General features: G+C 39.7%; 1 protein-coding gene across 3 annotated transcripts in view; it reads right to left on the bottom strand.

Annotated features, from left to right (window-relative positions):
- The window catches only part of LOC148033495 (putative ribosomal large subunit pseudouridine synthase SVR1, chloroplastic), an 85,714-nt gene that overhangs the window by 37,944 nt on the left and 21,252 nt on the right, over positions 1 to 26,518 (bottom strand). The window contains exons 3-10 of one of the 3 annotated variants that reach the window (XM_087681435.1): positions 16,809 to 16,909; positions 16,632 to 16,704; positions 16,447 to 16,540; positions 16,290 to 16,338; positions 5,763 to 5,913; positions 5,627 to 5,683; positions 3,647 to 3,702; positions 3,140 to 3,521 (exon numbers count right to left, since the gene is read on the bottom strand). In XM_087681435.1, the coding sequence (XP_087537561.1) occupies positions 3,515 to 3,521; positions 3,647 to 3,702; positions 5,627 to 5,683; positions 5,763 to 5,913; positions 16,290 to 16,338; positions 16,447 to 16,540; positions 16,632 to 16,704; positions 16,809 to 16,909 (588 nt within the window). In that variant the 3' untranslated portion in view covers positions 3,140 to 3,514. Of the gene's footprint in view, positions 1 to 3,139; positions 3,522 to 3,646; positions 3,703 to 5,626; positions 5,684 to 5,762; positions 5,914 to 16,289; positions 16,339 to 16,446; positions 16,541 to 16,631; positions 16,705 to 16,808; positions 16,910 to 26,518 lie in introns of those variants that run through there. The other 2 variants (XM_087681434.1, XM_087681436.1) reach the window with 2 other exon arrangements.

The raw sequence follows: 26,518 nt of genomic DNA on the forward strand, positions 1-26,518 counted from the left end.
TTGCCAAAGGAGTCTGAAGATATCGGTCTTTGTATGTGGATAAAGATAATGAAGCATCCCTACTAAAAGAGCAAAAATAGAAGTCACCGCCATGATAGCATCAAGAGAGATAGTGCATGATCCACAGGAAGGGAAGCCTCCATGTTGATAGAAAAACAAAACTCCAAGTAGGTGGAACCATGAAAGAAATGACACACATCTCCTCTCTCCAACTTAGAAAGGAGTGGTGCAAGTGTACATGTTAGCTCTACACTAAAATACCAAATCCTACAAAAGAGATAAAAAACTCTGCTAGCACAAAGATGAATAGTGAGATGCTCTAAAAAACAAATATGAAAATAAAAGAAAGCAAAGCTAAGTGCAATACAATGAGTATGTAAATATGCTGCTAAAGTCTAAAAACGAAAAGGCTAAGTGTGTGGCCACCATTGCGTACGGCGAGGTGGAGAAGTGGTCCTAGAAGATGCAATGGATGACCTAGAAATGGATGCGTAAAGTGCAATAGGTAAGCCACTTACAGAGAATAATCAAGAGATAGGCTATTGAGACTGTCTGTGTGACACATATCTAGTAGCCGCTAGGACAAATGGAATAGACGGTCCAACATTGGGAGGCGTAGCCCCATTGGATTGGCCAATTGGAGTGGAGGCAATCACAACAATCTGAGGTGGTTTTCTATAAGGAAGACTTTGGGCCTTGGTATGATACTTCTTGTCCACATGGCCCGATCCCTAGCAATGTGTGTAAAATCTATTTTTCTTAGGAATTTGCTGCAAAAGGAATCGTGTTTCTTTGGTTCCATTCGAGGAAGAGGTGTCACCATTGTTTTCATTTACCTTCGTATCTTGCGAGGTCTTGCCACTAGTGGTTTTCCCTCCCGAAGAAGAGGCAACCAACCCTTACCCCTTTGAATTGATGTATATGGAGGACTTCTTGTGAACTTCATCATGCAATCTCGTATAACGTAAGAACTAACAATCAAACTCGTAGAAGGTCGGCAATCTAGATAGTGAGATAATGTGTTGGATAAAATAGAAGTATTTGTCAAATAACTTGTTCCAGTCAACATCCAGGTTGAGAAGAGGTTCCTACCCTTCTCGGTATTCTACATGTTTCGGCACTTGTCTTTGACACCGGCCTTTCCCCCTTATTATACCTTCCCCTATATGCATTGCATAATTTCATCATCTTTGTACTTAGGCACTTAGGCAAGTAAACAATTTCCCCACAAGAGATACTATCCAAAGTGATACCTACTACACAAGCATTCTTCAACATGTAGCATACTATACATCCAATTGTGCAGAACCCCACTGGATGGATCCTAAGCTTTTTTCATCAACGGATTATACCACCATCTTTATTCACATGATACTCCATCACCTTTCCCTCATCATCGCAATCCTCGAGTGGTTAGGTAAGCTTGTTCTGTTTTGTGATGTGTTAGGTGTATCATCCCTACTCTTGCCTTCTGGGCCACTGTTACTTAATCAACTACCACCTCTAAAATTAACTTTCCACCACCACCACAAAAAAAAAGAAAAACAATGTGATTCCATCCACCTTTGTAGGGCTTGATAGACCACTAGACGGCCAACGAGCACCCTTTGTCCAATGCCCTGTCCTCTTTGGGGTGACTACTTGGACTCCCTTGGTATGATAACCATTATCTCTATTGTCTTGGTAGGCCATTGGATAACCAACATGTACCCTTTGTCTGATGCCCTAGCTGCTTTGGGATGGAACGCCTTGGGATAAACATTACAAGCCTTCCCTTTTAGACTCAGTTTCAGGCTTGAGAGGGGATATTAAGCTAAAACACACTTTACAGTTGATTAGCATTTTTAAACAAACCCAAAACATGCTTGATTAATGAAAAATGTAAATTTGGTACAAATTTGAGAGAGTTTCAATGGTCTCCCAAACCCTTCAACGTCTATAAATAGACAAGTTGCCCACCATTCAGCATTATCTGTTTGTGCAAGTTTCTCACTCTTCAGTGCAAATTTCAACCATCAACCATCTACCATCTTTGCCGTCCAACCATCACCGATTGCAGCCCATCACTATCTAGCCCTAGGCGGCCTATTGTCAGCCATTGCCTTGTTGTTTGGAGATCTCCATCTGTTGCGTCATCGAAGCCCTCCATCAGCCTGCATTTTCAGCATCTAGTGCCAAGCGACAAGTTACTGCAATCTCTCCCACCATGCGATTGCTATAGTACCTACGTTTTTGCTGTCCAACAAGCCGTCTACATCAGCAAACCCCTCTCCTATGGTCGCCCTACAATTCTCTACCTTGGATGATCATTTTTCAGCCTTCTCTGGTGGTACACTGTTGCATTTACTAGATTTCAGCCTCCAACTGTTGTGCTTTGGTGACCAGCCTGCTGCCCTGCATTATTCAGCACTCTCTCATGTTTGACTAGTGGTTACTGCACTTGGGATCTATCTTTGGTGGACGTCACTCTCCAACAATGCATTGCTCTTCCCTTGGGCATGGACATTCTGTACACTCTTACATTCATTTACAACATTTATGCACTTCAAAGTTTCTTCTCTTTGTGTTTGTCTCTGTGTTTGAGTTTTTAGTTTTTGTGTTTTGCGTTTTGCTCGTCTCTATCCGAGTCTTTGTGTTTCAGTCTTGGTCCTACATGTTGTGTTTCCTCAGTGCAAACCCTAGCATATCTTCACAACTTAGGGCAGATTTGTGCATTGGAGCAATAAGTTTATGCAGTATGTAGGGGCCAAGGCAGACTTGAGCATTTGACTCAATGTTGAGCAACCATTTGGGCACTATGATTTGCAAACTCACAGTGATAGCCTTGAGAGCACATCAGGGATTTACTTTCATTTCGGGATTTGCCTTTATTGCTTGAGCACAATGGCAGACAACGATCTTTTCAGGCAATGCATTCCACAAAATCACAAACATAGTGGCAGACGACAATCTTTTCAGGCGGTGCATTCCACTAAATCACATGTCAAGTACATACTCTTAATTAATTTTTTTATTTGTTTTTATACTATGGACAAAGCTAGATTACATGCCAACCTAGGGTTTTATGAATGCACGAAACAACAAAAACAGCTAAGAATATGACAAATACAAATTGCAGCACCATCATTAATCCACCATTTCTACAGATGTGATGCAGGACTGGAGTGTTATAACTGGTGTAGCAACAGCTAGGTTCAGTATTGTTCTTGCTGTTTTGATTGACCTGCATGCTTTGCAAAATCTGAAATCATCAAAGAAGACTCTGCATCGCTCTAGGAGACTTTGTGATTTTTGTCGAATAGCTAAATCTGTTTTTGCAGATCCTTGAAGTTTACATGGGGACCCAATCGTGTTAAATCCTAGTAAAGGGCTACTTAACACTAAATACCAATATTTCAGAAAAGGGGTTGTGAAGCTTTGCATTTACAACATATTTCTCAATGGACTTATAGAAGTAGTATTCAGGCTTGGAATAGGTCTCACTCTACTGATGTGTGCAGTTTTCACATTTCCATTATATCCTATTTCAGAAGCCAAAAAATGAAGAAACTTAATAAAAGTTCTACATTGAGGAAGACCAAATATGAAGTAGAGCTATGCAATTCAGTACTACAATCTAAAAGAGTCTCTAGTGCAAGAAGTGTACCCCAATGTTCGAGGAAGACGATAGCCCCCAATTTGCACACGCTTCAAGGCATTGACCTTCACAAAGCACAATATGTGAGATTCACAAATTTTGAAACTCTGAATACAAAGTAGTTCAACAAAACCCACACCAGCAAAGTACACGGATTCAAATTGAACTAATTGCCAGCAAGCAAGAAGGAGAATCCATGAATGCCATGTAACTAGAGAAATTCCTTATCATAAGTGCATTCTTCATGCTTACAGAAGACAGCCTAATCTTTAGCCCTTTGTTTGTATGAACTCCACTTCTGGAAAAGCAAGGGCTGAATGCTAAGTTGAATAAAACAGACTGTAGAATGTACAAGACAGGCAGAGGTCAGGCCACTTACGAGTCAATGCATCACAACTAAAATGCCCAGGGTAAACTCTTATCATGAAATAGTCCTATGGCCAGTAATGAGAATATAGGCCACTGGCAAGGAAAGTACGAAAGCACACCTACAGCTTTAAACTGACCATCATGCCAACTGCTGGCCAACTTTGATGCAGCCTAAACCCCCCGCCAAACTGGAACACACATGCCATTACTGCTTGCACCAACTGACATACTTAAGTCCTGCTCCCATGTGTCCCCCTATCCCAGCCTACATAACTGTAGTCATAACAGCAGCACAACTTTCCAAATGGAAAGTAGAAGAACCTAGTGCAGCTCAATGGTTCAGAAACGGCTATAAATCTGTAAAATTTCCCCAGTACATATTACCCTTTGTATCAGTGTCATCAATTTCCAATATTTTTAGTTGTAAACTCTGAGATTTTACCATACATATTACCCAATTCACCACCATTTCCAGCACCAAGCATGGTATCCGTCAAGTGGCAGCTTTTAGAAATTTACATTTCTACAAATTTCCAATTAAGTATATTTGTTAGATTTATATTGAAACATTCAGAAGGATGTGTACACACCTTATGTGTAGCATTATTTGATCTGCCCTTGACCTTACATTTAGATTTTGGATTGTAAAAGTGTGCACAACCTTAGAAATTAAGACTGAATGAAGACCAAAAGCTTACTCAAAATAGACTTTTGCTTTTCTAACTCGCAAAAAGCCAAGCCATTGCAATAGAGGATATTTGTTAGATTTACATTGAAACATTAAGAAGGATGCGTACACACCTTATGTGTAGCATTATATGATCTGCCCTTGACCTTAGATTTAGATTTTGGATTGTAAAAGTGTGCACAACCTTAGAAATTAAGACTAAATGAAGACCAAAATCTTACTCAGAATAGACTTTTGCTTTTCTAACTCACAAAAAGCCAAGCCATTGTAATAGAGGACACAAGGGCTCTTTGAGAGGGGAAGAATGAGAATGAAAATTGATTTCTTAGAATTTTGTTCTGGCAAAGGAGCCACTTGTAACTTTGGATTTGAATATTGCATTATGGAGATGATATACATCATCTACCTCATGATTGGACACGGTTTGTACTCAATACTTCTTCTTTGTGTATCTCTATATTTAAAGGACTTTTGGTTACCAATTTTGTGCTAGTAAACCATAAATTTACTCTCTAATAAGTAGCCCTCTCACTAGTGACTACTGTCAATGAAAAATATTCTCGCGAACACAAAACAGCCCCCCATCAATGAAGAACTAATTGAGCAGGCTTGTACAGTACAGATGGTAAATTCCAATAATTGATCACGAAGCATGCATATTAGACGAAAAACAAATGGTTGATCACAGATTTCAAACAAAGCATGTGTACTTCATGAAAAATTTGTGCAGAGACTCTGAGAAATCAGAAAAAAGACTTTGGTAAAGCAACTTGCACATTTAATATTTGGGCAAACAGAATCAGGCAGGATTATGAATCCCTGACTTTTGAAAAGAAAATTATGTTTTCTGTACAGTTTCAGAAGATATTCACTGTGGACTTCCTTTGGATGACACTTCAGTGAGTAATAGCCTCAAGATTAGTATGACATACCTCCAGACCTGCATTCTCTACAAGCTGACGAACTTCATGGTTACGTCCCTCAGATACCTACGAATGGCACCAGGATCCAATAAAATGAACACTGAATTAATCCAAACGCAGCAGCAAACTTGGTCATGTTACATACCACAATCCGCAATCTGCTCTTTGTATCATCTCTCTCCACATCTAGTAGTTCAACCATATCTGGAATGCACCGCGCTCCTTGTACTATGGTGCCATCAGCAATTGCCTGAAGTTGTCTCTTACTAACTCTGGTGTCCACGGTAGCTATGTATCTGCATTATCAAATTAGAATTTAGGCCTTGTCTTTACAAGACACAATAAGGCCATAGCTTATTCTAAGTTTTTGACTATGTCATGCATATTTGAATGTTCCCTTATGCTGTATCATTTGAACTAACAAATTGAATACAGGTTTCAAATGAAAAATTGTACACTCAAAGTAACACTTGAAAGGCAACCACCCCAATTTATAACACTGAAGGAATAAAGAGAAAACCAAGCATACTGGTTGCTAGATCCTCTCTGGAAGGGAAAAGCAACAAAACAACCCTCCAGAAAACAACACACAAAAGAAGAAAATAAGGGGTACATGTTCATCTTTTATTCGATTCTCAAGAACTAGAGATAACAAAACCACCTGAACACATAGAACCAAATCATCCAAGACCAAACTGATTCAAATCTTGCAAGGATAAAATGTATCATTTAAAATAGAAGTTTATATATTCTCATGAAATTGAACTCACAAAAGAATAGCATGTCCACAAACCAAGATCAAAAGCAAGATGTGAGATAGAGATAGGGAAACCCAAGTTATAGCAAGAGGCCCTCAATCACCAAACTCCCCCCCCCCCCCCCAAAAAAAACCGCTACCAATTGCATCCGGAGAGCCTGTGATGCCTCGGCTCCATATTCTAGAGGAGCTTGATCCCCAACATGTTGTCAGTAAACATGTAACCAACCTTCCTCCTCGAATAGGGTGGTAAATAACCTGATTAAGCACTATTTACAGCAATTAACAAATTCACAAAATTGAAAAGTACACTTTACCATATAATCTTGGACATTGGACACCTTGTTGGCCCCAAAACAAGCACTCCTTTCGATATTTATTTAACTTAATTGAAGAAGAAGTTGATGTACAATGGGATTCTCCCAATTCCTTTCAATATTCCAACTCCCCTTGTTGTTCAAAATGACCAAAAAGCCTTTAATTTGATTTGCCCCTTGATTCGAGCAATCAATTGGCCTTCAGCTGCTTTGATGGAGATGAAAAATGTCCCAAATTCAATGATTTGCTAGTTCCTCCACTTGAATAGGCTAAAAACAGCCTTAGCCCTGTTGAATCCAAGTCTTGGAGCTTCCAATTTTCGGCACACTTGCCGAGGCTTCTGCTAAACCCTAATTTCTACTCTGCAGAGTAGGGTTTACAACAGAGAAATCTGAAATTTCTCAGCCTCTGGTAATCTCAATGTTGTAATCTTCAGAGCGAGGCTATAGATAGACTAGGAGATGAGAGAGAATGCTGAGGAGAGAGAAAATTCGAATTTTCTTCACGAAGAACTGAAGAAAATCTGTCATTTACTGCTGCTGCCCTATCTCAACAGCTTGTAGATACAAAGAACTGAAAAAAATCAATCATTTACTATTGCTGCCCTGTCTCAACAGCCTGTAGATGCTGTCACCTACTGTTGATTGGTCTTCTCTTGCCCCAGGCTACCTCAGAAGGTCTTCCAATGGCTGCAAATCAAACCTCCTCCCTCTCTCTTGTAGGCTAAATACACTAAAAATGTCTCCTCCAACCTCTAAAGACGTTTTTCAATCTTGCATGGGCATTTTTTACAAGTAGCAACCTTCCCAAATGGTTTTTCCACCATTATCCATAATTAAATATTAATTTTGAGTCCTTAAAAACTAAAAAATAATCTAATAATTATTTCAATGCCTTGAAAAATATTTTGATTTGCCAATAATTAAATTGGCTAGGCAACTTCCATTCCCCAATGTCTCTGCGTCATCTTTGACCATCAAATTGGCGTTAGGTACCATTAAATGTCACTTTTCTAATGTCACCAACTAACACTTATAGCCAAATGAATAACCTAGACCAATAGCTCGCACCATATACCACCAAGTACATGTGCGGCATAACTTATAGCAACTTTTGCCTTTGACATCTCGTGATTTCCTCGGGTCCCAAGCTCCTAAATTTATTCTAATCCCACTTACACCTCACATATGCAACATTTACTTAACCATGTGATTAAAAATTAATCCACATGTTAAGTGAGATTTCAAAAATACATGTCCTCATGACAAAACACATGACCCCAACCACCACACGGGAGTCAGACCCTCACCACGTTATCACCAAAGCTATGGGTCCAACATCTGCAAGGAGTTAGACCCTCAGCATATTATTGGCACATCTATGGTTATCTTCACAAGGGAGCCAAACCCCCAAAGCACTATCGACACACCTATGACACTACACGCACCATTGACAACTCAAACAAGATACTACATTTGAATAACAAGCAAACGTGATATTCATTGTCTTTCTTCTATTTACATCTCTTACTTGTGAGCTTCAATCTAGGTTAGATAAGGACATTGAAAGCTCTATCAAATATTAGTCTATCAATCATTATTGTGTGTCAGTCTTCTCCATTTCAAGCACATTAGGTTGAGATTAGGGTTTCTTCTCCATTTCAACCTCCTATTCACCATAGAAGCGGGAAATGCCTGGAAATGCCCCTTTACAAGATCTAAAACACCAAATTGTATGGAGGAAGACCAAAACGTGTTTCCCTATCCAACGCATTTCCCCTTTGGGGAAACAATTGCCACGTGGAGTTTCCCTTGGGGAAAACATTTCAGTTTATCCTGTTTCCCAACAAGCCCAAAACGTTTTTAGCACAATGTAGTGTATTGTTTATACTTTAAACATAGCATTATTAATTGTCATGATTTTTACACTTGGTAAGCATGGTCTTATTAATCGTCATGTTCTTTCGCTTTAAATGTAGCATTTAAAGTGTTATCAATCTCATGTTCTTTACGCTTTTTAATTGTCATGTTTTTTAAGCATTATTAATGTTTAATGTCTTAATGTAGTGTTTTCTTTAAAACTCATAACGTTAAATAGTCATTTAATATGTAATGTGCAAATGTTAAATGTTTCATGAATTAAGCTTAAATTGTTAAATATTTAATGTTTAATAGTTTAAAATGATTAAGCTTAGAGTCATTTCTATCCGTTTCGACTTTCTCCGTTAATGAGGATGATAATGAAGAGGATTTGCCTACAGCACAACTGAAGACTATAACAAGGATAAGGAAGAGGGAAACAAAGAAGAAGATGAACTAAGAGATCATAATTAGTTATCACTCACTCTCTTATATGATTTTGCACTTATTTACAATTGTTCTTTCTTTGCAATCAGCACCTATGCTATCTCTTATTTTTGCATTTCACGAGGCAAAAACCAAACCTAACATGGCAATATTAGGTTTAATGTTAAATGTTTCATGAATTAAGCTTAAATTGTTAAATATTTAATGTTTAATAGTTTAAAATGATTAAGCTTAGAGTCATTTCTATCCATTTTGACTTTCTCCGTTAATGAGGATAATAATGAAGAGGATTTGCCTACAGCACAACTGAAGACTATAACAAGGATAAGGAAGAGGGAAACAAAGAGGAAGACGAACTAAGAGATCATAGTTAGTTATCACTCACTCTCTTATATGATTTTGCACTTATTTACAATTGTTCTTTCTTTGCAATCAGCATCTATGTTATCTCTTATTTTTGCATTTTACGAGGCAAAAACCAAACCTAACATGGCAATAACCAAACCTACACGCCAAGCAAAGAATGATCTCCAAGGCTAACTTTTCAAGAAAAATTTTTATAAAAACGTTTTAGTATTTTGGATATCTCTCCCACCTTGATAAAAATTTGATTAAAGACTTGAAAGGGAGAGCATGTGCATTAACGCACCCCTCTCCCTTTTCCCCTGCTCTCTCTCTCTCTCTCTCTCTCTCTCTCTCTCTCTCTGTGACTTCAAGTGCTCCAAGCTAAGCAGGCATGGTTGCCTGCCTTGGCTTGTGTCATCATGCCATGTTATCAAGCATCAACGTTGACATCCATGTTGGTGTGGAGCTTGAAGTTTGTAGATGAGTTGATAGCTTGGAGAGGCAGGGGTGATTATGGAGAAGGAGCCATAGCTTCAAGCCACAATTTTGTGAAATGGACAATGATGAAGCAATTGTGAGAGAAGGGTTACAATGCTGCACTATGCAAGTCTAGATGGGATTATGCTTGTGGAATGCCAACTGGCAGTTACATCATCTGAAAGGAGACCTCTTGTAGGCAATAGTGGAAGATTATGATCTTCAATCGAACCACAGAAATTAGCATAGTGCTTTCTCCTTCTTTTGACGAGGCCATGCTGATTCAATCTTCGGTAAAGAGGAGTATTACAATACAAGCATCTCAAGTAGGACTCATCACTGCATGGATGGTCTTTTCCCCATTGATCAACATGCTAACAATCCATCTCCAGGTCAGCTGCCTCATATGCCTTTAGGCTACCTGCATCATCCTTGGAAGGACGCATGGTACGGGGGAGTTTCGGAAACGTTGTAACGGAAACGGGAAAAACTGGAGTTTCGGAGTTTCAGCCAAGTGTTGGAAACAGGGAAACGGCATTTCAGATTGTACACTAAAATAAATACAGTATTATGTGGGTATGTAAATATATCAATGTCTACAACAACATGTACCCAAATTTCATACAAAACTTTTCAGTCCATATCATATGATTGAAATCATGATTCATTACACATGTCATGACTCACAAGTGAAGATTGAAGAGTCAAGACTCAATGGTTGAAACGTAAGACAGCTTAACACAATTAAGACTCAATTTTCAAAACTTAAGGCAACAAATGATTTATAATTTATGACTCATAAATCATTTATGATCTAAAGAGTAGTGAAGACTGACATCAAGAACAGTGGAGACTGACATCAAGAACAATGGAAGAAGAATCAAGATGCATAATAAGTGAAATCAAGATACAATGATACATGTAACTACGTCACATGAATAATCAGTTAAAACTCCAAAGTCCAGTGAGCACTAAGCATTTTTACTAGTCTCTAGACTCTAGTAACTACTAAGTAATAAGTATCAACATCAATGAGCAACTGGCAACTATAGTCTGGACAACAAGGCCCGATGACTTTGTTAGGAACGCATGCCAACTTCCAAGTAGTCTTTCATGTGTGTTACACTCCCCGATTTCTCCAATCCAAAATAGTTGCACTGCCACTTCTTTGATCCGCCGGAGCCCTCATATCCCTTGATTGGAGTGACGTATCTCCAATATGGATCCGGCGCCATGATTAGACTTTAGGTAATGGGGAGAAGAAGAAGAAGAAGAAGAAGAAGAAGAAGAGGAGGAGGAGGAGGAGGAAGAAGAAGAAGAGGAGGAGGAGGAGGAGGAAGACGAAGAAGAAGATGAAGAAGAAGAAAAAGAGGAAGAAGAAGAAAAAGAAGAGGAAGAAGACGAGGAGGAGGAGGAGGAGTAGTAGTAGGAGGAGCAGCAGCAGCAGCAGAAGAAGAAGAAGAAGAAGAGAACGAAGAAGACGAAGAAGAAGAGGAGGAGGAGACGGCCGCGGCGGCAGGAGCTGGAGTGCCCGAAACGGACCGCAGGATGCCGAAACGCCAGTCTGCCGTTTCCGTTTCGGTCCGAAACGGCCAGTCCGTTTCGGCAGCTCCGAAACGCCGTTTCAGGGTACTATGGAAGGATGGGATGTATCATTATCATCATAGGGCTCATCAGACAAGGAAACATTGTCAAACTGCAGCCCTGAGTAGTATATTGGACTGTAATGGCAATCAAGACAAGATCCAGCCACAGCCGACTTGCATGCATGAGAAGGGATACCAAGAAATCTTCTGTTTCTGTCAGTTTGAGAAGGATCAGGATGTGAGCATCCTATGTATGCACAAGGAGGTTCCAATCCAAAATAATTCACAAGCTGGGAGGTGATGAAGGCAATGGCAGCACCTAAAAGCAAGATGATAAAAAGCAACAACTCTAGCACTGCATAAATGAAAGCTGGCACCTTCCAAGGGTCGCTTTCAGAGCTCGGCTCCAATCTTCCTGCAGCAATACGGGACATCTGGAACATCAGGCTCCAGAGCTGCACAAGAGAGCTAAGGTTGCTCGGTGATGACTTATGATAGAACATCCTGGCCTCTGTAGAGTGGCAAGTAAAAAGAAGATAGCCCACCACAGATGAAGTTTGAAAGTTGAAAACCCACCACAGGGTGTGGTCTGAAGTGAGATAAGCTCAGCTCTGGAGCTGCAAGATCCTCGAAGTTGCTCCTCTTAGAGATAGGGAATGTGACCAGCAATCAAGCTGCTGATCCAATAAAACAGATCCTAACCAGAATCTGCTCACTTGGATTAAGAAAACCTGATCTCCTCTCCTGCTGTTGTAACTCTGTTGCAATCAATCGATATAAAACAGATAATGTCCAGAGCATTTGAAGGCCAAAGAAAAATCCTTGGGACTTATATATCCACCCAATAATCAATCAAGAAACAGATGATCTCCAGATCATTTGAAGTCAAAAAAATCCTTGGAACTTATGTATCCACCTGATAATCCCAGAACCTGAACTTGTGCAACCGATAAGCCAGTGAGAAGAACCCTCTAACTGTGACCTCTGGATAATGATCAAATCAATCCAGTGTCAACATTACCCAATAAAGACAAAAAACGTTGAAACAATGTACCCTTGATGGTCCCAAAATCGGTGCTTTTGAGCACGTGAACGGATTAATGGTTACTCTGTTAGTAAACAAGAGAGAGCAAACTGGTGAGAGTTTTGAACATAAAACTTGAAGCATTCCGTTGATGATCCCAAAAGTCGTGGACTCTGAGTAAACAGAGATATTGAAAACTTGAAGCAAGGCACCCTTGATCATCCCAACAAAGTTCTGCTTTGAGCAGTTAAAGCAGATGATCAATGGGGGGACTCTGTTTGAGTAATCAGACAGATTGAACTGGTGAGAGAGGAGAAAGGATGGCAGAGGACTGATGGTTTTTTGGAACAGAAGTCTAAACAGGGCCTGTTTTATAAGATAGACACATAGTTTCCGACTAACAAGTTGTTTCATTGCAAAAAAAGCTTCCATTTATCAACTTAGTTGTCCCAATAAAATCCAAATCAAATATGGTGATAAATACATGTGCATACACACATGTAACACCCATATCTAAACATATTGATGGAAACTCGTGCAAATGTGTAAGTGCAGTTAATGAAATGCAAACACCTATAAAGCCAATGGATCCATGCTCTCCTAAATAAAACATTATATACAAACACATGTCCATATACACACTTGCACACACGTTCATGTACAAAACGTGAGTAAGCATGGATGAATATATGGGTTTGTGTTCGAGAGAGTTAGAGAATATGGTAGCAAAAAATGAACATGCCTACCTATCGACTGTCCAGGCACTTTTTTAGTGGTCCATCAAAAGACGAGTCTACGTAACACCGCCCAGCACTCCCATGGAATGTTACGGGGTTTGTCGCCTAGGGTTTCTCGAGTCTGTCTCGCAACAGAACGTTCGCGGCCAAATCCACTGGGATCGACCTGAAATCTCGGTTCCTAGTGGTCAAGGTCTCCTATCAACATTCTAGCGTCAAGTCTTGGACATCCTTCTTTGCGCAAAGATACCCAAGCCGAAGCAGATCCATGTCGCACTTGGTTCAAAAAGAATGGGAAACGAGAGGGATGCGCCGCTCAACCTCTCTACCCGTAGGCATAGTTCCATTCTGGCCCCTAAAACGGCACAAATTGGGGTTCTAACCTAACAACCGCTAAGGCTCGGACGTCGGTAAAATCTTGTTAGAAGCCTCCCAGTTCTCTAGGACCACCCTACCATAGGACAGACCCGTCAAGGGTTCTGCTGACCCGCTTCCCTCAATGGGCGTTCTTTAGTCATCTAATTAGATCCTATGACATTTATGTGTGACATTTAAAATCAGCTTCCTTAATTAAGCCTTATAGGGAACCAGGTTCATTCGCGTAACTTATATCACTGACACGAAAACATAGCAAGCAGTCCTTTTGACAAACAAGTTCCTTAACTTATCTTCTAGTTAATCTTTGTCTCTTGCCCATACAGGAGAAATTATATGTCCCTTCTGCCCTGCAGAAGTACTTGGTCCAATTCACATGGCACCATAATTTCCATCCTTTATCTAGAATAGGATCTTCCAATGCCACAGACATTGGGCTCACGGCAATCTTCAACTCCGTTCCGAACTAGACAATGGGTGTCCAGAGCTCCACTTGACCCCAAGCGGCCTAGGAGTGACACACCATTTCTGTGGTTGGCCTTTTCATCACTCAACCTTCAGCCCGTGAATCGAGCAGTGCGCTTCTCGAGTTGAAGAACGATGTGACCTTGGAGATGATCCACCCGCACAAAATATCCTTTCTTAATTAATCCAGTTAAGAATCAAGCACAAACAAGGCATTCAACCCTAATATCATTATCCAAGAAAACATTCATTTATTCCCATGGCAACTTGTCATCACAAACCCTTGCCATGAATTTACCACCAATCACAAGCACTTGGAATAATCATCCAAACCACAATCCAACAATCAGTTGAATGTACAAGCATTTAGGATGTTGTTTGATCAACCAACAAAAACCAATTGTATTTTTTTCAAACAATACAAAAATAAGCGCGATAACAATTCCATCGCATATTCGCTCTCCCCCTTGGGATCAAAGACAAATTCTTAATGTCATTCTTTTTACGATTATGCCATTCATAACCTCTGACGGATTATTCCTTGTAATTGCTCTATCAACGAATAAGCCATATGCAACTAGGTGCAATTAACTTTCCTTGGTACATGCACTTCGCAAACTCCATCTTTCGAATATTTGCGATAAATTTATCATTTTCAATAACCCATTCTCGTGCGGCATAGTACGGGCTTAATGTGTCTCATACGAAACTAAAACAAGCAACTTAACAACTTAGAAATGTATTATTTATATCCAGTACCATAGTTGTATTAGTGGTGGTACCCTCGCCTAAAGCTTTGTTGTTAGTTGTGGAATTGCTATCCGCACGCGATATTCTTCGCTCGGGGGCCATCACCCGCAAGTAGATTCGAGAGATAAAAAATGAGGAATGAATTTGAGATGAGAGAACGTAAGAGAAGATGACTTAGTCGAAGACCGAGATAGGGGAAATTGAGCTAACTCTCTCTCTTGCAGCCTCTCAAGATAACTCTCTCTCTCTCTCTCTCTCTCTCTCTCTCTCTCTCTCTCTCTCTCTCTCTCTCTCTGGGTCTCCTTGTGCTTCCCCATACTTCTTATTTATAGTGAATTAGAAAATAAGAGTTGTATTAACTAAAAAGAATAGCTCTTTGTAAAGGGAATCTTGAAAAAATCAGTAATCTAATGCTTAAATCACAAATTTGATGGTTCCGTTGGCTCGGAAAGATGAGTAAAATTCCAAGACACTTGCTTAGAAATCTTTCAGATCACTCCTTTTTCTTCTCCCTGTTCGAAGTGTTGTTTACTCTCTGCAAACTATAATCGCGGTACATGTAATTTCACCAATCTCTCTTTTTTTTGTGTTGAATCTCTAAAACTAGCTAAAAAATCACTTGCTTTTTTTTAATATGACATCCAATTCTAAAAATTTCTATATCTTTTTAGGATATTTACAATAAGTAATATCCAAAATATGTTAGTTTTTTTCCAAAAATCTAATATTTTAGGGTCATCCATACTATACACATTAACATTAGTGATTAATATGGCTCATAACTCTCATTCACGCTATAACTTCCGTGAAAGGTGGCTACGGTCCTTGTCAATCCAAGATAAATGTCAAATTACAACTCTCGATTTTATTTATTTATTTATTTATTTAAAAATCGTTAGTTATTAATGTTAGTTAGTTTTTGCTTTAGTTAGTCTTTAGCTAGTAATCTTACTAACTTATTAATTGACTAACTAACTTTTGAAGTAACCAACTAATTTTTAATTACATTGAAATATTACAAAAAAAGGTCTAACAAATTGAATTAGAAAAGTAAACCCCATATCAATTTATTTATAAGTTTTACTCACATCAATCTCTTTATACAACCCTTTAAGACAAGCGATAAATAATGGAGTCATAGGTGTTTAGTGTGATAGTTTGTGTAGTAGGGTTTAGGGTCTAGCATGGATTTAGGGTAAGGGAAAGGCATTTTCAGAGATACGGGTGCAGAGAGGGAGGGAGGGAGGGGAGGGAAGGGGTTATGTTTGCAAATGGACGATATATGCAGCACTCCAGCAAGTATAAATGTGCTTAGGCAATTGACCCATTCCCATTTGCCAAATTCTCATCCCCAAGAAAGGTAATAGAAGACACAAACCCTGCTATTATAATAGCTCAGAGCTATGCACAAGTATACTATAATCAGTAGTACGCTGTTACTTGCTCACATACATCTTTTTAAAGACAACGGGAGAACCCATGGAAAAAGGCAAAGAAAAATATGGAAAACTCAATTGGTAAGAGGATCTCACTCTTTAGTAAAGCCAGAAGAAGGATGAGAAACATTGAATGCAAAGTCTCCTGCAAACACGAGAGATTAAATTACTTGATCAGTACACAAGAAAACAAATGAAGAAAAAACAAAATGACTGCTACTAACTGAAAACTGTAAGTGAAGCTCATTGGCACCATCATTTGTAACAAATATGAGCCCAGTGGTAGCAACATCCAGACGTCCCACAGTAAATAGTCTGGGTTTTGGTAGTCCTGGATTTCTTTGAACCTGAAAGGAGTATCGGTCATTTATGTGACAACGACTAAGGTTGTGAAAATATTCTATTAAATGAACAATACAGTCAAAGCCCAAGGCCCACCCAGATCCTCATATAATCATCTAACAATGACAGCACTGACTTCGCTTCCTTGTCACTACTTGAGCAAATATATCTGCATCATTTAATAAAACTTTTTAACTACCATGGAAGTGTAAAACAAGTTTGATTCTTAGTTGAGCACCAAAACACAATTCTTAATAAATGCTCAGTCCTGACCCTTTAGGTTTGTTGAGGGCAAAGTACAACTTAGGTGCCAGCTTTTTTGGCAAGGATCGTCCATCAATATAAATGGAATCCTTCAGAGGATCCACTAAAGTCTGCCATGAGAGAGGTCATAAGTAGAATATAGGCATGCAAGTGTTGAAGTTAACAAGTCAAGAACATGTCTTAGGTGCATAATAATCCATTAAAGTTTTAGACTTCTAGATACTTCCCAGTTGAGTATTAATCTCAACTGTCTCAATATAAAGACCAATATACAAAGACGTCAAACAACTGACAAATGATGATACAGCAAAGCATATACCCTTTGGCATAAGAACTGCTTTGACCTATAACTAGCAGTGTAGCAAGCTGCCTGCCACAATGCATGTGAAAATTGAAGGCACCAACTCTTACCAAGATACAATCCTAGTTCATCTCTACTATGAAAGGCCAAAACTGAAGTAGCTTCTGGTAGTTTGGGGTGTTCCTTTCAACATGTGTGCTTTACAAAAGTTTAAACCCTCAACTACACAAAGAATCCACATGAATGCAGAATACACAGACAACACATTTTCAAAGTTGATCATTCTCAACTGGGGATACAACAAGAATGCCAGAAACCATCAGAAGACATATCAAGCTGCTAACTAGCAACGTCATCCAACAAAAAGTGACAAGCAGTGAAACAAGGTTAAAGTATCAAAAGAATATACACAAAAGACTGCATCATTTTGAACTGTCTCACAAAATGAAGAGCCCCATAACTTGTCCATAATACGAACCAAGCATAAGATGTCAATGAAAGTGGGTCTACAAAGCTGCTAAGAGAAGTTGTCTTAAGAATCTGGGTGTCAAACCAATGTCATCCAGAAGATCAGCAATTTTACAATTCCTCTGCCAAAGTTTGTGTTGTGTCCCTAGACATCCGGATGTGCGCTAGTAGCACTAGTCATAGTGGTCATGAGGTGACTTAGTGAGAATGCACAAAGGGCACCTTGGGTGAGCACATTCATTGTGCGATCACCACTCTTGGACTCTTGGCCCATTGGCCGATGCATCCATAAACGAGGATGGTGCGGGATGGTGGTATGGAACACCAGCCCTTGGGATGTGGTCGTGGCCCGGAGTTCTACTAGCTCCCAGGCTTGGGGGTGAACCCGTTTGGCTCTATGGCTAGGAGGTAGTTTGATGTCCAATTCCTTTTATTGCGAGTTTGGCTTGTGTCAGGTCTCGTGTGCTGGTTGGATCCTAGGGGAACATTTCATTGGTATCATAGCATCAACTTGCAATTGGGCTTGAGACTCGATGACGTGCACAAAACCACTTTTGCTCATAGAACCATGATGCTTCGCACCTAACAGGTACGCCTTTTTCTCATTAAGGGTGGTATGGTACACTACTAGCAAGAGGGGCGTGCACGGGGGCACCTGTTGTGGGTGGTGGATAGGAGAGTAGTGCATGTTTCATATCCCTGCTCAAGTTTTGTGTTGGGATGATGCTAGTGCGCAAGTGTTTTTTTTTTTCAATTGTTTCAATGGTTGGAGTCTGTGGAGCTGCCACTCCAGGGCTATGACAAACCGTCGTTGAAAACTGAAAATCTTGTAGGCCAAATCAGCATCACAAATTTTCATTGACAATAAATTTAACATTTTATATTAATGTTAGCATTGATTTTAATGTTAGTGTGGCATCAAATATTAGTGGCATTTTAACATTTGATATTTATGTTAATGCTACCATTAATTTTAATGTTAGTGTTTTCATTCAGCTTAATGTTAATTTTATTGTCAATCTTAATCTTTGGATGTCAAGGAGAGAAAAACACCAAGATGTGGTGACGGGGAGAGAGAAAGATTGTGATAAAGAAGAGAGATGATGACTAATAGTCATGGAGAGAGAAAATACTCTTTGTGCAATCGATGAGACATGAAAAGTCAAATGTTCCCGTGCAATCAATGAGAGAGAGAGAGTGTGTGTCTGTGTGTCAGATGCACTTGGCAGCCTAGTGATGAGTGGAGAAGAAATCACCTCTCTACTGCGACGGTCGAAAAGAAAGAATATAAAGCAATCGACAACTTGGGGGACAAGTGAGATGAAGGGGAGATGATAGACTCTCTACCCAATGAGTCCATGATGGTTTGACAGACTATCTAACAAGCAAAGATCTCTGTGACCGCAAGTATCTCTCAACTAAGGGGCGTGTGGCGTGTCGCCCAGTTGCATGGCGTTCAGTAAATCACTTGAACCTTTGGGGTGATTGACATGTCTTTCAAGAGGCCAGTGTGGAGATTTACGTGTCCCGGTTCATCTGATAATCTTCTCTTATTTCCTTATATCAATGTTTCGATTATTTTTAATAGTCTAAAGTGCTTTTGCTAAAGCAACCAAGCCCCTTAACATGTCCTCCTACTTGTCTCTCCCAAAACCCCCCCAAAAAGAAACTCCAATTCTGCATTAAATGTAGAACATTTTTGCTTCTTCTACTCCTCTCTCTCACACTTCTTGAACTCCAAAACAACTCCTCTTAATCTCTCTCAAAACTTCTCCTTTGGTTTATACCATGTCTTCTCATGGTGTTTCTCCCTTTGATACACCCATTCCCACTGAATCTCAACATATGGGGGATGTCCCTGTCCAGCTTCTCTTGAACCCGAACACACACGTGAATAGCATCCCAAAGCTGCTTCTTTCAAGTCCAAAGGAGATTTGTCCATTGTGGCGATTCTCCAAGCTCAAGTGAAAGAAATGCAATGCTAGTTAGCCAAGCTCCGCGCTCCCCAGTTTCTAATTGTGCCCATAACCATGAGGGCGTTGCCTCTTCAATTCCAAGTATCAGTTTGATGACGCTCGACACATCGGGCAAATACAAATCATGTTAAAGGGAAAAGCGTATGCTTGGTGGGCAAGCTTACGCCCTAAGCTAGTAACTTGGGCTGACTCTCAATCCGTTTTTCAGAAATGTTTCGTCACCAATGATTAGATTGAAATTTTTCAAATTTTATTTGAGCTTGATATGAGAAAAAAAAGCTTAGATACATACTCGCAAGAATTCAAAGATTTATTTCATAAGATGAAGGCCTTGGATGATCCTCGAGCACTGCTCTACATGTGACACCTTTTTGGATTGTCATCGATCTACCAAAATGAGGTGCTCTGCAATCCCCTTCACCTGCTTGAGGACGTCTATAGATATGCAAAGAATTTTGATAATACTTTGGCTACAAGTAGAGGCAGCCAATCGACTGGGGTTTCCCATCGAGTTGTCTCAATCTTTGAGTCAAAGAAATCAACTACCCCAACAACTACTTGTCAGCCAACTTCAAAGTTGCACAAGAAAAAAGACAGCAAGCAAAAGGTCACTCATAGCAAAGGTCACTCAAAGGGCCGTGGTTTTGCATGCCATCAAACAAGTATTTTTGTGGTGATCGCGAGTGTCCCCAAAATTAAAAAATGAAGTCTACTTCCAAGACTTCGATAAATACTCTTAAGGCTCCATGTATTTCTTCTAAAATTTTATTTGAAGAATGTTTTGTTAGTACTAGATATAGCAATACTAGTACCATTAATAAAATTGTTTTTGGCCCGCATGATCTTTTGGTCACAAGGCATATAAATGGCCAAGACGCTATAATTTTATTTGATAATGGTTCTACTTTTTTTTTTTCCTCACATGATGCAAAGATTGTCCTTCTCACAAAACTAGATGGTACAATGCACTTCTATGTTGATTACAAGTGTCTCAATAAAGTGACAATCTTCAACAATAAATATATGTTGCCAAGGATGGATGATATTATAGATCGACCTTATGGTGCACGTTATTTCACCAAAATCAATCTAAGATCCAAATACCATCAAATACGAATAGCTTTGGAGGATGTCCTCAAAACTACATTTCGAACGTAGTATGGACACTATTGCGTTTAGATCCTACTTTGTGGATTAACCAACGCTACCGAAACTTTCCAATAGATGATGAATAATTTATTTCATTTATATCTAGGAAAGTGGATATCATTTTCCTCAACAACATCCTTATTTAAAGTAAGTTGTTAGAGGAGCATATCAAACACTTGCATATCATCTTATGTCTCTTAAGACAAGAATAATTGTTTGCTAAACTATCCAAGTGTGAATTTTTTCGCACAGAGCTATTATATCTTGATTATATCACCTCAATTGATGGCATTCGAATTAATCCTGAAAAGATACAAGTAGTGCTCGATTGGCCTATTTCTACAACCACCATTAGACAAGTAAAATCTTTTTTAGGTTTTACAAGGTTCTTTCGGAAATTCAATAAAGACTATCCTCATATTGTTGAACCCTTGACACAATTGCTTAAAGGTATCCGAAGCAAGAAAAAACACATTAGTCCATTTATTGTTTGGACTAGTCAGCTTGATTAATGTTTTCAAACATTGAAACGGCTTGTTACCACTACGTCAATATTGCAAATTATCAATCTGAATAAACCTTTTGAGATTCATACAGATGCGAGTAATTATGCTTTAGGTGATGTCCTTTTTCAGAATGGTCAATCTATCGTGTTTGAGAGCCATAAGCTCACAGATACCCAAATACGTTATACCACCCAAGAGAATGAATTATTAGCGATCATCCATCTTAAAGTATGGCGCCATTATTTGTAAGAATTTGACTTCAAAATTTGCTAATGAAAGGGCGCAACTAATATGGTTGTTAATGCTCTTAGTCAAGTTCTTGAAGTCAATACCTTGTCCTTCTCCGAAATTTCAACTAATTTCTATCTTTCTCTCAAATGGCATTGTCAAAATGATCTTCACTTTGGTAAGATCTAGCGACTAGTTCAAGAGGGATCTAGTAGCCAAAGAAGCTTGGGCGGTCCAGACGTCCAAAGGCTAGCTACTGAGAGAAAGATGGTGGAAAAGTGTTCCATTCGAAATGGATTACTTTTTAAACGAGGCCAAGAGTGTGTATCTGATGATCTGGATATCTGCAAGAAGTTACTCGTTATTTTTATTGGCTGCATATTAAGACTATGGTTGAGTCTTATGTGCGAGAGTGTAAGTTGTATCAGTTTAACAAAGTTGAAAAGCACACACAGGCAAGGATGTTACATCCTTTACAAACCCCTTATAGGAAATGGAGTAGCATTTCTATGGATTTTGTAATAAGATTGCCTCATATGAATCAAGGTCATGACGCAATCTAGGTTATGGTCGACCGATTCACAAAAATGACTCGATTCATTCCTACAAAGACGATCGTGAAAAGCCATGAGTTACTTGGTTTTTTTATCAAACTTTATAGACTTTATGGTTTACCCGATGAAATAGTCAATGACCAGGATCTTAAGTTCACTAGTCATTTTTGGCAGTCTTTCAAAAGTTGGAAACTTGTTTGTTCTTGTCATCCTCGGAACATCCAAAAACAGATGGGCAAACCAAACAGAAACAAACTATGAAGAATATGCTTCGTGCATATGTTTCCTATAGACATTTTGATTGGAAGCGTTATCTTCCTCAGATTGAGTTTGCTTATAACAGTGCTTAAAATTCAACTACTAGTTATAACTCGTTTATGCTTATGTACAGTTATGAGCCGAAACCACCGATTGCCACAAAGCTCAAAGGGGTGAAAATGCAATCCATAGTTCACTTTCTACACAATATGTAAGAGATATTGACAAGTGCAAAGGAAAGCATTAAAATATTCAAGATCGTGGTACGTTTTATGCCAACCAACATCCTACTCCCAAAGAGCTCCACGAAAGCATGTGGGTTTATCTTAAAGTCCCAAAGAACTCCAATTCAATGACTACCAACAAGTCCTATAAATTGTCTTCGAGGTATTGCGGTCTTTTCCAAATTACCAAGAAGATAAGTGGCGTATCATATGAGTTAGATTTACCATAAGAAATCCAAGTTCATCATGTGTTCCAAATGAGTTGTTTGAAAGAACAACTAGGACAAGGTGAGTAGATTGTTCCAATTGAGGAAGTCTCGCAACTTGAGAATGCCACTCATTACATTCCACTTGAATCTGAATCGTCACTTCACCTTAGAACTAAAAATCCCATTGGAACGTTTATCTCAAGTATTTGGTCAAGTGGAAAAACCGCCTAGAGGCGAAGGCTACTTGGGAGCCATTACGTTCACTGAAGAGTCGTTCTCCTCACTTTGTTCCTAAGGATATTACTAAAGACAGTAATTATTCATAAGCATAGTTGCCTCCATGCGTTGTACGATACTATTAGTGTCGTATGATATGGTACGTATCCATATGAATTGGTACAGTCAAACTAGCCGTTTCTGGCCACCACATCTGGCACATTTTTCTATGTTCTTGCATGTTCCCACCTGCATATTTCTAGGTTCGTGTCATCATGCGTGGCACTTTAGGGGGGTGGGAAGCCTTGGGTACTTCAGCCCACCCCCTTTTCCAGCTATACACTCCTCCCCCAGCCCTGCTTGGATTTAATCCAGCTAACAGCCATGTTTGATTGTTGACCCCTCTTTGATTGTTTGACCCTTTTCTCATCTAAAAAAGGTGCTCCTCTCCTTCATGCTTCCACACCAATTCAACAAGCATTTGCTATTCTCATCTCCCTCTCTTGGATCTTAAATCTCGATGGTGATTTGTGATTCATGAATCTCTAGCCTCTCACTCTCTCCTCTTTCCCACACCCTATCAAGGTTCAAGGCTCAAGCCTCTCCCATCCCCTCTCTCTCACTCTTGCTCTTTCAACTTTACCCCAACCCTCTCCCTCTCTTTCAACTTCCAAAAGTCAAGACTCAAGCCTCTCACTCTCCCTCTCTCTCTCACTCTCCCTTGGGCCTCTCCATCCGACATAAGCACCATGACTTGTGAGAAGCATATGGCCTTCAATTTGCATGCCATCCATGTAGAGAGGGACACAAAGAAGTCCAACTCCCACCATTGGATGTGCAAGTATTGCGGGAAGCGATATACGAGTTATGCAACCCAGCTTCTCCGACATCTTTTCAAGACCAGGGGGCAAGTTGCTCCGTGTAAGGAAATCCCTCAAAACATCGCAAACAAGATTCTTGCCAAGATAAGAGGGATCCACAAGAGGAGAAGGAAGTGGCATATCGACACCAACTCCTATGTCTACTAATGAGGAAGTATCGAATGTGGGTGTATCTTCAAACAATGCAAGAGAGGCCTCCACCATTGGTGGTGAGGGCTCCACATCCCTATCCGGCTCTAGCAAAAGACAAAGAGTAGAGGCTCATGCAGCACCGAAGAGGCAATCCTCTCTCTCTCTCTCAAGCTCCAAGTCATGTGCATAGTTGCACTCGTACGTAGTACGAACTGGTTCATACTATACGGTCCGTTTGGGTTTGGGTTGTTGTTGGTGGGTTTGGGTTTGGGTTGTTCTTGTTTGGGTTGTTGTTGGTGGTTTGGGTTGTTGACTGTTGTTGTCGTGATGGTGGTGGTGATTTTGTAGCCTTAATCGATCAACCAAGCAAGGGGATGGAAGCTTGATTAGACTCCTCATACATGTTTTGTTATGATTTATCCTAGAGCCAAAGGCCATACATAAGGTATTCAAGCAGTTCCAAACGTTTCTAATTGATGTCCCATCCTTTTTTACGATATGTTAGTGTCATCAATAAATAAATTCAGCACCATTTGAGAATCATCAAGTAGATTAATCCTATTGATTTTATCTTTGTTCACAGATCATTTTGCACCACCCAATCCAAAACATTAGTACACATTGCTAATAAAACTAGGCCACAGGATAGCTTGGCCTAATGTACCTTCTGAGAGTACACGAATTAGTGAATGTACCATCTGTAGCTACTTTAGCCTTAGCAATGCCAAACAAAACCATGACAAAATTCATAAATCTTTTACCAAAACCTTTGGTGGTTTGTTTGGTAACTGTTGGTCTCACAAGTCATTTTGGCCTCTTGTAGACGTTAATAAAGCATCTCATTTCATTTCATCTCTCTCTCTCTCTCTCTCTCTCTCTCTCTCTCTCTCTCTCTCTCTCTCTCAACCTTCTCTCTCAAGCATACATGCCTCTTATTTGTATGATCATTCATGTATGATGTATCCACTCCTATGTATGTACTTGTAAGTTGTAGCGCATGTTGCGTATGCGGCATATGCCATACAGGTTTTGGTGTGTTACCCTCAAGTATTAATCTTATATACTCCAATATCATTGCTATTTAGACTTTAAACATCTGTTCTATCATCTATAGTTCAAAATAATGAAGTTTTTTTTCCGTACTAATATCATATTGTACCTTATAAAATCTTAAGATACCATTTAGTACCATATTTTATCGTACCGTACTTTTTGTACCTGGCAACTATGGTCATGTGCATGGATCGGTTGCCTTTCTTAGAGAAAGGCAACGACTTGCAAACATTAAAATTGCACACACGGTGATTGAGTGCAATCTTGCATTCAATGTCCTAAAGCAAGAGCAATGAAAGAAGATAGTAAAAGCCATTGCCAATGTGGATCCATGTGAAGGATGGACCGGTATCACGTGCAACGACGCAAGAACAAAAAAGATTGATGAAGAGAAGGAGAGGATTGATAGAGCACTTGATCCTATTCAAGCCACATGTATAAAATATGGTTGCTTCATTCTCACCGACGGATGGTGTGATCGTAAGAAACAGGGTATCATCAATATACTCATCTCATGTCCACTCGGCACCTACTTTTTGCGGGCTGTGAATACCAGCAAGAGGGAGAGGAAAACAACAGGCACATTCATCTACCGCCACATTCGACAAGCTATCATTCAGATATACATTGTCTTTTAGATTTGTTTCACTTTCTTTCATTATAATTTATGCATAACTATCTATCTCCCTATTCTCTCTATCTCAATTCTCTCTTCCCCCCAAACCTCTATCTCTCTTGATTCTTGAATCTTGAAAGGCCTAACTCTCTCTCTCTCTCTCTAGCCTGCAAGTATTTTTATTTGTAATTTGTGATTATAGGTGGGCCCCTCGAATGTGATGCAAGTTGTCACCAACAATGCATCGAATTGTTGGCGCATGGGCCATTTGCTTGAGGCGGAGTTCCCCACAATTGTGTGGACTCTATGTGCAAGTCATTGTTTGGACTTGCTCATGGAGGACATCAAAAAGCTCAAGTGGATGAAGAGGGTGGTCCGTAAAGCTACATCAGTTATCACCTTCTTCATGGTAAAAATAAAGGTGCTTGCGATGTATCGTGAGAATAGCACACTCAAGTCGAAGAAGCCTTCTTCAACTCAATTTGCTTACATGTAGTTGTTGCTTGAGCACCTTTATGACGTGTGATCTGCCTTGCGATAACAGACAATGGTGTCCACTCTATGGAATGAGTGGGACGAGCATGAGACAAAGGAGGCCAAAGCCATGCAGCGCTTGTGTCTCAATGAGCAATTTTGGCAAAAAGTTTGTGCCATTTTCATTGCCGTGACTCCCTTTTATAGGATGTTACATATAAGTGATTGTGAGAGTCCACCATGGGCCTTCTTCGTCAATTCTTTACAGCAACATTGGTGGAGGCACATGCTTGCATGGTGATCACAAAGACGCAGCGTGCACATGTTCTAAAGATAGCAAAGAGAAGATGGACATGGATGCATAAGCCCATCCATGATTTTGCCACATTGGTACATCTAGCCTTCAAGTCGTTAGCAATCATGGATGATAAAGAGCTCCATTTGGACCAACTTGCTTATTTGACTCGTGTGGTC

This window comes from Lygodium microphyllum, chromosome 7 (assembly GCF_053477565.2).
Source record: "Lygodium microphyllum isolate KBCC chromosome 7, Lygodium_microphyllum_v1.1.10, whole genome shotgun sequence".
Lineage (NCBI taxonomy): Eukaryota > Viridiplantae > Streptophyta > Polypodiopsida > Schizaeales > Lygodiaceae > Lygodium > Lygodium microphyllum.